The sequence below is a fragment of the Akebia trifoliata genome, chromosome 14 (genome assembly GCF_017979445.1).
Source record: "Akebia trifoliata isolate Shusen 1 chromosome 14, ASM1797944v1, whole genome shotgun sequence".
NCBI classification, from domain to species: Eukaryota; Viridiplantae; Streptophyta; class Magnoliopsida; order Ranunculales; family Lardizabalaceae; genus Akebia; species Akebia trifoliata.
The window spans coordinates 742349-753829 of record NC_141388.1 but is presented as its reverse complement, the minus strand read 5'-3'; the positions used below and the strand labels follow the sequence as shown (position 1 = coordinate 753829).

Sequence of the window (11481 nt, the reverse complement as noted above, 5' to 3'; positions counted from 1 at the left end):
GAAAATCGTAGATCTGTGCTCCTCGGGATATATGGCTGCATTTTCCCATAAAAAAATGTATCTCGAGGGAACCTTGTATCCTGAGGAGTTCAGATCTACAATTTTCGAACTTGTACATCAGGTAGTCAATTGAGTTTGCCACGTAGGTAGTCAGATTATCACAACACTTCTAAATTTCATTCAAATTTAGAGGGCAGTCAATTCTAACATTTACTTATTACACTCCATTTTCTTAAATTATTCATCACACCCCAGTTAAAGATTGAAACATAGTTTTTAAACATTACAAAACATTATAACACTTGTTCAAACAATTTCAGTGGTTGTTACAACTATGATTTGGCTCATATTAAATCCTAAACCCAAAAAATGAAAATCTAACCGGTGAAAAGAAAAAAGGGAGAACTTCTATTGGCACTAGACTTTTATTTATTCCCAATCATTCATTTATTTTCTTTATTTTTAGTTGGGTTGTAATAAGTAAAAGGGGATGCTTATATCATCTCTCTTTTTCAACTCATTTATCACTATTTTATTATTATTATTATTATTTTTTAATTTTTTGAATTAGTAGAGTACAAGAGTTTTAATAATTTTATAGAACAGTAGACGTACTTCCCATATAAACCATTGTTGTTGTACCCAGAGTGTCCGACGACGCTGGACACTAGAATTCTTCATAGAAAACAAAAAAATATACATTATCCTAATGTAGCATAGCGAACTCACTTAGCAAATAACACAGTTTCCCCCCTTTCGATCGAATTCTCAAATCGAAGGTATCAACCCTCTTCTCCAAGGTTTCAATGTACCTTTAATTCTTATCGATGTATAATAATTATCTTAAAGATCTCATCTTGCTTGATTTCTTAAGTTCGGTGCTCATTTTTTATCTCGTAAGCAGTTATATTTAGGTTTCAGAGCTTCATATTTGATTGATTTCAGGGTTATATTTGGTTCTCTATTTCGAATTTATCTGAGTTTTGGTTGTGGAGGTCCGTGATATGGTGATCGAGTCAGATTCTTCTCATGGTAGTATCCATTTTAACTGATTTGTAGAAATTTTACGTGGAAATGAGACGCTGCTGACGTAAAATAACAATTTTTAGGGCTTCAAATTATTTTGATGAGCTAAATAACAGTAGATTAATCTCTAGCAAGTACACGGTACAAGGGTATTTTTTTTAATATAGCAATTTTGTGGTTTCTGATTATGTTTTTGATTGGGTCTGCTTTGTGATTTGAACGTCTCCATAGGAGGTAGTGGAGCTTCTTCGGAAGTCTTAGACCAGCTGTTAGACTTAATAGTAGCGACTGCGTTGTGACATGGTAAGCTTAGGATCGTTTGAAAATTAATTTCTATATAGGTTTTGAATATGGAGTTAGAAGTTTCATATTGCAAAAGTTCTCATTTTTTTTAGAATCTGTATGTCTCAATTTATGGGAATGATAAAAGAGAACCGAAAAAACTTGCTTATGTGTTGTTTGCAGTGTTTACCTGGACATGGGGTATGGGTTACAAGTTTTGAAGTTTCTTCAATTTTTTGCAAAGATAACCTTTTTTTTAATAACCAAAATTGTATTGAAAAGAGGACGAGAAGTCCACAAGGAATAAACAAGAAAAGACAAAACCACAGACCTAAAGAAAAACAAACCAAATAAAATCACCCACTACAAATCAAAAAATTCTTCAAACTTAAGCCCTCTAAACTCCTGAACTGCTTACTCCAATAAAACAACAACCCCACAATGCTAAAGATGATTTCCTGGGTAGTAAGCTCCTTCCCTTCAAAGAAACGCCTGCACCTTTCTTTCCACAAACCCCAACAAATAGTAGGAGGAACAAAATTCCACAGAATCCTCTCCTTTCCAAAAAAGGCTCTGGACCTCCAACAATCGAATAACACAAGGATAGAGCGAGGGTGCACCAAGAGAATTTTAACAAAGATAACCTTTTTGAATATCAAATTTGGGTCTATGCTCATCCTTCATTCTTTTTACCCGTTCAACCTGGTCCCATTTCCTTCCCCCTTGCAATTTAATTTGGTGCTTGCTTTCTTCTATGTCAGCTTTGTTTCAATCTTGGAAGTCTCCGCCATTCATCTCAAGGGAAAGGATTCTTTGGAAATTGACTCCTCTTGCTTTTTGTTCACCTATCTCGAAGTTGAGGAATGGCATTGTTTACTATTAAGACATCCATTAATGTAGTCATTTATACAGTTATCTTGGTTATTACTACCTGGTTTCTACTTTCTGGGTTATAATTCTATTAACTGAAACCATCTTTAGGGAGATTTTATTCATTAACACACTGAGTCCTTTCTTTATCTCTATCTCATACTTTTTTCCCCCTATTAAATATCTCATGGGTTTTGCATGATGTCTGATTCAAAGCATGTCTAGTTTGTATTGAAACTATGCACCCTAATTGCAGTTGCAGAGATAGTGGTGTTTCCAGGTGCTTGGCTTCATGGATCCAAATTTATCACTTTCACCAGATATTGCTGATGCGAGGCCATCATTTCGCAAGCCCTCAAATGATGCAGCTAATAGAAAGTATCGGCGCCGTTCTCCTGTTAGTGTATCAGCTGCTTCATCTGAGGGTTGGTTGTTCATTATTATATATTCTTTCATGAATGATTTGGTGTTCTTAGTTACTTTTTGCCTCAGACAATTCAGTGACCTTGTTACATAGATGGCTATGGAGATTATACCTGTTGCAGTCTTGCATAGTGACAAAATTCTCCAAATTTTTGAAAAAGTCCAGATTAATTTATGCTTCTTTCAATTGGTGATTTAATCTCAACTTATTCACAAAGCTTTGAAAAAAAGATTTAATCTTGATTTAATGATATTAAAAAAATGAAAAATTGATTTTTTTTTACTATTATGTTAAGTAACAATATATTTTATTTATTGTTTTCTGATTTTTTCTGATACTGTCACGGCCCTATTCTTTTGAAGCGGGGTCGTGCGGCGCAAGGGGGTCAAATCCACTTGCAAGCCTGTAAAATGATCGTACACCACACACACGTAGCTAGCAAACAAGTAAACGAGGCAACACGAGATAAAGCCCGAAGGCAACTTTGTTGATATAATATTGATTACACGGTGTAACGCGTTACAAAAGCAAATAGATGCGTTACAAGCAATTGATGATCCTATGACACGCGGGACTTCCACGGAGCTGGGCTTCAAGGGCTTCAACAACGTGGGTGTAGGCCGGGGATTGGGATAGCACTGACACCCTTCCTACAAAGTGTATGCTAAGTCTTTACTAGGTTTCCAGAAGGAAACATCAAAAGTAGAGGCCGGTCATACTCCCTTATTACGAAAATGCCACTAAGCTAACAAGTGTGCCCTGGCACGGGGCTGACACGTACCCTAAGCTAACAGATATGCCCTGGTACGGGGCTGACATGGCTTCATAACGAGCCTTACATACTGTTACATGAGTGCTCCCGGGTAGCTCCGAGGCGAGCTTACACCTAACTCTAGGATGTGGCCGTTACAGTCTCCCCCACCTATTCTGCAGACGTCCTCGTCGCATTGACCTGGCAAACTCTTCAATCGGCTGCTTGAAAGGTTGTAGGTTCTCTGCACTCTCCTGTGTAGCTTCAAATTCTGGCATGTCCTGTGTGACGAAGTACTCCATGTGCTGCTGCTGCTGTTGCTGGATGGAACTGCTGCTGAAATGACATCTTCGAGAACTTTGTCGACAACACGCTCTGGCTGAAAAGCTGAATGAGAAGTGGTACGTGTTGGAATGCTGCGCGCGGGATCTCCTAGATCTGCTTGGTACGGCTTGCGACTTCTTGCATGGATGACAGTGTAGATGCTGTGTAACCTGTACGATAACCAGAGTTTAGCAAACCTGTACGTCCTTGGATTGTGTCTCCTGTAGCCTGAAACAATAGTGTGAGAAGTTAAACACTGTTGGCCTGATATAAGTTCAAAAGTACTCTTGTTGGAGGAAGAGTTCTTCTGAATGGTGGAATTGAACAAATTCGTCCAATTCGGATGATCGGCATTGGCAAGATGCCTAAAATACTCCAACGCAGAACTGAATCTCTCTGCTGGCCAAACTGATTGATGATGTACACTGCTCGGAAAATCAAGCTGGAATCTAAGTAGTCTGCATGGTCCGTTCCATAACTTCCCTGTGACTCTTGAATCTCTGACGCTGACAACACTCTGAGGTACATCACAATTCTTGCTGACACTCTGACTAAGTGGCTGAGGGGCTTCTTCTGCAACTTGAATCTTACAGTAACCTGATCTCTGACCTAACTCTGAAAAACACTTGGCTGTCCCAAGCTTATCAAACAAGTCGGCACTCTGCTGGATAGGATACTTGTTCTTGATGGTGATCTTCTTCACTGCTCGATAATCGATACAACGTCTCGAAGACCCATACTGCTGCTTGCTCAACTCAGCTAGTCTTGGATGATTCATCCTGTAAGGCCTCTCTATAAGAGGTGTGGCAACAGGTAGCAATTCATCCTGATGATCATTCGACCTACGTGGCTGTAGTGTCTTCGGAAGCAAATTCGCTATCTCATCATCAACTTCTGCTAAAACCTGTGTGGCTTGTGTGGGAGTTGAACTATGGTCCTTTTCTTCGGCTTCAACTCTCAAGGAAGCAATGTACGGTTGCTTACCTTTCTTCAACCCTTTCTTCACCTGAATGGCTGAAATTAAATTTCCCTCTTCCTTGCCTGTGGAGACGGGAACAAAGCTTGGACATTCACCTAGCATGCCCAAGGTGTTGGCGAATGGCATTGGTACAACCCTGTTCTGTCGCATGAAATCCATCCCAATGACAACTCTGAACTCATCGAGCGGAACTACGAGTAAATCAAGCTTACCCTTCCATGTACCTATCTTGACGGACACTGACTTGGCCGAACCATGGATAGGAGTGGTTTGGGAGTTTACAGCTTTCATACGGCTTGAACCCTTATCGAGCCGGATGTTGAGACGCTTCGCCTCTGCAGGGGTAATAAAGCTGTGAGTAGCTCCTATATCAACCATTGCCTGGGTGGTCTTCCCACCAACTTCAATATCGACATACAATAGACCCTTCCGTTTCCGGCTATTCTGAGTCTCAGATGTCTGTTTCATTGCATTCAGAAGATGCAAGGCTCCCATGTGAGGAGAATCTTCATAATCTCGCCCACTCGTACTCTCGTGACTAGGGTCACTCTGGGAAGCTAATAGTGCAGTCAGTTTGGCTCGCTGTGGGCACTTGACTGTCTTGTGAGGCCCACCACACAAAACACATCCATGCTTGTGACGACGCTTGACTGGCGAGGTACTTCTGCTCTGTGAAGGAGAGGAGTTCCGTGATGATCCCGGACTGGAACTCTTTCTATGCCTTCCATTCTTGCCATTCGAAGACTTCTTTGTGTACTCAGGTTGCTGGTAGTAACCCTTCGATTGAGGATGTACATACTGTTGGCTCCCGCGGGGAGTATATAATCAGTCAACCGCTCGGCTGCTGCAATTGCAGACGCGAGATCTTCCACACGTTGCCGTTGGAGTTCTGTCTGAACCCAAGGCTTGAGTCCTTCTTGGAATGAGAACAACTTGTCTTTCTTTGACATATCACGGATATCAAGCATCAAGGCGGAAAACTGCTTGACGTACTCGTGAACTGTACCTGTATGTTGGAGTTGCCTCAACTTTCTGCGGGCAATGAACTCCATGTTCTCTGGTAAGAACTGGTGCTTCAATTCTTTCTTGAGGTCCTCCCATGTATCGATGGAACATTGGCCACTTTCCATCTCGGTGTACTTTGTCCGCCACCATAGCTTGGCGTCACCTGCAAGATACATAGAAGCAGTTGTTACTTTTACCTCTTCGGAATCCGGACGAGCTGCACGGAAGTACTGCTCCATGTCGAACAGGAAATTCTCGAGCTCTTTCGCATCGCGAACACCATCGAAGGTACGTGGCTCGGGTACTCGTAAGCGCGAGGGAGAAGCATCACTACTGGTAGGCTGTTCGTTACCGACGGCTCTGACCAGGAGGCCTACTTTCGTAGTGAGCTCCGTAATCTGTTCCTGTAAGACGGCTAGACTGTCTCGGGTATCTTCCTCGAGGGCTGTCACTCTAGCTCTGAATGTCTCGGATCCTTCCTCCAGCGTGCTCTGGCGATCATCTATTCGTGCAATACCATCAACAATACCGGATAGCATACCTATCTTTTCCTCCAATACCTCGATGCGTTCCTTGTTTGTACGTGGTGCTGGTGTGTTTGGAGCGGGTAGATCCGCGGTACTAGTAGTTCCTCTTACCATCGTTCGCGTGAACTAAATGGAATCTCGGGGGAATAGCTAGGGGGAATACTACTGTGCTCAAACAACTGCTGCTCTGATACCAACTGTCACGGCCCTATTCTTTCGAAGCGGGGTCGTGCGGCGCAAGGGGGTCAAATCCACTTGCAAGCCTGTAAAATGATCGTACACCACACACACGTAGCTAGCAAACAAGTAAACGAGGCAACACGAGATAAAGCCCGAAGGCAACTTTGTTGATATAATATTGATTACACGGTGTAACGCGTACAAAAGCAAATAGATGCGTTACAAGCAATGATGATCCTATGACACGCGGGACTTCCACGGAGCTGGGCTTCAAGGGCTTCAACAACGTGGGTGTAGGCCGGGGATTGGGATAGCACTGACACCCTTCCTACAAAGTGTATGCTAAGTCTTTACTAGGTTTCCAGAAGGAAACATCAAAAGTAGAGGCCGGTCATACTCCCTTATTACGAAAATGCCACTAAGCTAACAAGTGTGCCCTGGCACGGGGCTGACACGTACCCTAAGCTAACAGATATGCCCTGGTACGGGGCTGACATGGCTTCATAACGAGCCTTACATACTGTTACATGAGTGCTCCCGGGTAGCTCCGGGGCGAGCTTACACCTAACTCTAGGTGACAGATGATGTGGCCGTTACCTTGACGATTTTTTTATGAGTTTTTCCCTTGAAATTTTTTCCCGGAATCCTGACTTTGCAGTCTTGGATTTACATTTCTTTTAAGTTAAGCCAAAAACTTTGACCTTTAGAAAAGAGCTCTGATACATTGAACTAGTATGCATGTGACTTATGCCAATAATTTTATTAGGAAATCAGGCCAGTTCTTGCACATTGGTGCTCAAACAGGCATCTGTGTTCTGATGATTATGAAATGGTGCTAGTGTAATGACTTGGGACAAGCAGAGATCCTTGGTACTTGTGACCATACAAGGCTTTTGTAGAAATTATATGGTTTACTTTATGGTGAACCCCCATCTTATATCTTAGGTTAAAACACAAAAGTATGCTATGGAGGTCTCTTTGTTTTTTATTGTTGGTAAATAAAATTGTGTTAAAGAGAAAAGAAATGGGAGATTTCCTGCTACACACAAAAAAAAAAGTAGAACTATAACAAAGTCAGAAAGGTTACCATACCCATAGAGGATCTTTTAAGCTAGAAGTACCTATTCCTTATAGTAGAACCACACAAGGAGTACTGCATGCCCTTTATTAGTTGTTCATGTCGCAGTACTAAGCTATTTATCTTTGTATCTTTAACAGGAAGTCCTAACCATGACCGAAGCCCCAGTCCAGAGTTTCATAGGGATAATCCTGCAAAAATTTCTGATGATCCACGGAGAAGGGAAAATGGTGGAAGGGAGTTAGAGATGGAGTCTGGTCATAGTCGATCTGGCAGAGGTGGCGATTCATACAGAAATTCTGAAAGACAGCCCTACAGGAGTTCCCATGATTACCATATGCATGACGACCACAGCAGATACCGCAGGCATGCTGATGGAGGGGAAAGACGTTATCAGAGGTCCTCTTGGTCTGGTCGAGATTCAAGGAGTGGTACTCATTCTGATTGTACGAGACAAGAAAGTGAGTATGAAAGGAGAGATTATTGGCAACATGTAGATAAATACACCCGAGACAAACCTGATTGCGATGGGCATGGTAGTAGAAGACACATTAACTCAAATTTGGATGAAGTTAAGATTGGGGAAGAAAGACATAACTCGGATAGAGAGGGCCGAGATGACAAGAAGGATTGCTGTAAGAGTTTGGGAGATTACAAGAATGATCATATATCCTCCTTTGATGAAACTAGAGGGCATGGAAAAGATTCAACTGCAGCCAGGGAGAGTGGTCGAAATGGCCTGACTGAAACCCGTAAGAGTAGCTCCAAGGAATTGGATGGACAAAAACGTAATGTGATGGAAAGGAGGAAACATGAGGATAATGAATTTTTGGTCAAAAAGCCGAAATTGTGCAATGCAGATGAGGGAACTGGTGGTGAGTATTTCATTGTTTTGACTATCTATTTTAGATATATTAGTATCATTTTATTTTTCTTGATTAGTAACTGAAAATATATTAAGAGGATTAACGAAAGGTACTGTTAAGGAAGTGATTTCCCCATGTGTATGGAGTAATGAAACAAAAACCAAGACAAAGACAACTACCCATAATAAATAATAGACTTCCGATTGGCAACTAAATCTATCACTTTAAAACCATGGCTTCTGTTTTGTTCCTTAAGCTGGGGCAAACAGTTTTGAAAACTCAGGAAGTCCCTTTCTATTACTAGGTATTCTAGAATTGCGTTCTTTCCAATCGCCTCAACATAAGGCAAATAGAGCATCCTCCATTAGATTTCATTTCTGCTTAGAGAACTCCATGAACCTTGAAACATATACTCCGCTCTGACACCATTTAGCCCCTTAGCATACTTATTGCTTTGTATATCTTTCCATTTATAATTTTTAAATTTAGTTATATTTTGGAAAGTGTTAACCATCATCTTTCCCTTCTCACCCTCAGGAAAAATTATTTCGAAGTTCACTTGTACTGCTGATGAAAGACCTTCAAGTTCTAAGCAAGTTCAGGAGATTGTTGATAAAGTGATTCCTGAACCTGCTCAGTCTTCTGCTAATGAAGCAGTGTCTACTCGTGATCTAAATGCTGCCAAACTTGCAGCAATGAAAGCTGCGGAATTAGGTATTATCTACAACAATTAGTATTACGAGGTCTATATGATATGATTATAACTCTTGGTTTTATTTAGTTCTCAATTAATTAAGTTTTCTTCTTATTTTCTTGTGATTCATAGGACATATTTTGCATCATTTGGGACACAGTATTGGTCCATTGTAGGAACATTTATTACTGTCAGTGGAATTTCATGTAGCATTAGAATTTAGTTTTTTTATCATAAGTATTAGAATTTAGTTGTTACAAAAATGGATCCAGCTAATAATCCATGTATCAAAGAATATGAGGTACCTTTTCAGAAGATGCTAAATGCCCCTAAGTATACTTGATGAATGTGGAGTATGCACCTCATCAAATTTGCAGCCTAGGGTTGCAATTTATTAAACAATTCTGTAACACTCCCTTCTAGATAACCCAATGACATACCCTCAAACTATTTGCTACTGTTCTTTATTAAATGCTATAGAGAATCTGTCGAGACTAGGAGTTCTCTTTTTCAAGCTCCTTCATATAACTTTGTGCTTGTGAGAGTTTCTATCCAACCACCCAAGTACGAAAGGAATCCTATTAAAATAAGTTCATTCAAGCTGGGTAGGGAAAATGTGATGCATCAAAATGCTTGGCAGAAACTAGGCAACTCTGTTGCCCATAGATGGTTACTGGCTTTCGTACACCTTAACTACGGAAGTAGACTCTTCCACTGCAATCAATTGGGTCTCTAGACCAGAATCATGTGCTTGGATAAACATGCCGACTAGAAAAATCTGGTTTAATAGAATTGCCAACTTTGCTAAGTTGGTAAGATGTGTGGAATGTATTGCTCCCACGTCCTAGGTTCAAACCCTCTTGAACCTGATTTCACCTTGCTAATCACTAACCCTTTACCTATCCTCCCTCCTCCAAAAAAAAGGAAAAAATCTAGTTTAATGTACTATACATGAGTATGGGGTGGTGCTGCTCTAGTTTTAGTTCTTTTTTTCCTTTCCTCGTATTAACTTCTATCAATTATCAAGGAAGTGGGACAAAAGAGCGAAGTATTCTTTGCTAACTTGGAGCTTTCAAAATATTGCAGTAAATAGGAACCTTATAGGTGGTGGATACATGTCTACAGACCAAAAGAAGAAAATACTATGGGGAAATAAAAAGACTAGTGCTGCTGAAGAGGTATGTATGTTAGTCATCTTCCATTGTAGGAATTGTGTTATTGCTGTATTCCCTTCTAATGTTCTTTAACTGTCTTCACCTGCTTCCTCTGTATCTTCATTTGCATTGCCCTCTAAATTTTATAGTCAGTTCACCATTGGGATATGCCTCTATTTTCGGACCAAGAACGACAGGAGAAATTCAACAAACTCATGGTAAGTTTCCTATGTCATCCTTTTCTGTTATAGTGGTCACAGTATCTACACAACAGATGGTAAATATCTGAATTCTTTTTAATTATATATAAATATAGGGTCAGGATCTGGTGACTTGTGAAGAATGACTCATGGAAAAAACCCATGATCCCCACTGTTTAAATACCAAATCAAATGGTTGAGATTTATCATTGAGATAAGTGTCTCCAAGATGTGCATAAATCTTGGCTCTTGGATTTTGTGTTTAGACAGTCAGGATCATGTGTTTTTCTCATGAGTCAACAGATCCCTACCCATATATATAATTCTTGAATGAAAAGCTTTCTGTTTTAATTTCTCAGTCTCAACCCCTACTAACACAGTTTTAGAGTCTGAGGTTGCCTTGGTACCTATGGCCAATTGTAGGGTGTGAAGAGCGAATTGAAACTAGAGCACAAAACCAACAACCAAGGTGGAAGTGGGCTCCTCCTAGCAGAGAAGCAGAAGGAAGTCCAGCTGGATTTAGAGAAGCAATACACTGCTGGACTACGGCGAAGGGATGGTTGCACAGTTGGGCTCGGTCTGTAATACCCATCTCAGTTTCTTATCGTGCTCTGACAAGAACGATTAATGACATTTTCTTGTATGAATCATGCTTGTTTGATCTCTTCTTTTTTATTCAATCATATGGAAAAAGGATATTTTTCATTGGAAAAATTAAGTTCTATGCCTTTCCACTCACTTTCTAGTTTAACTAGTGGTCCTACCCATCAATCTCAGCCCCTTAACTCTTTTAAGTACTAAACTATCTTTGATCATCAAGTATTAGCACTATAGTATTATCAGAGCAAGAGGAGCGGAACACCTTCAATAGTGGTCGTTTAATTTTAATTCTATATATATATTTATGTTTATTTTGAAAATTGAGGAGCATTATTGGGAAGTTGCAACAAATCATGCAATGTGCAATCGACTTCATTGTATAATGGAGTCAATTTTTTTGGGATGATTTATTGAACATTGGGAGCAACATGAATTTTCTGATCTAATATTTTATTTTTCTGGTTTTGAATCGATACCCACCAATAGAAGCTTCCACCTCATCCCTACCTCGATATCAATGT

At 40.3% G+C, this 11481-nt stretch overlaps 1 protein-coding gene across 14 annotated transcripts; it reads left to right on the top strand.

The window, feature by feature from the left end:
• The first annotated feature begins 655 nt into the window (after positions 1-655).
• Positions 656-11121, top strand: LOC147385268 (uncharacterized). Of its 14 annotated transcripts, none has more exons than XM_086422419.1 (9): positions 749-779; positions 946-1032; positions 1258-1329; positions 2459-2603; positions 7587-8321; positions 8850-9026; positions 10093-10184; positions 10310-10378; positions 10747-11121. In XM_086422419.1, exons 3-9 carry the CDS (start codon positions 1327-1329, stop codon positions 11104-11106), a joined length of 1581 nt encoding a protein of 526 aa, XP_086278545.1. In that variant the 5' UTR covers positions 749-779; positions 946-1032; positions 1258-1326; the 3' UTR covers positions 11107-11121. The 14 variants fall into 14 exon arrangements, with proteins under 14 accessions (XP_086278548.1, XP_086278556.1, XP_086278555.1 ...); XM_086422425.1 differs by having other exon boundaries at positions 750-779; positions 2435-2603; XM_086422424.1 differs by lacking the exon at positions 1258-1329 and having other exon boundaries at positions 739-779; positions 2435-2603.
• Positions 11122-11481: the final 360 nt, after the last annotated feature.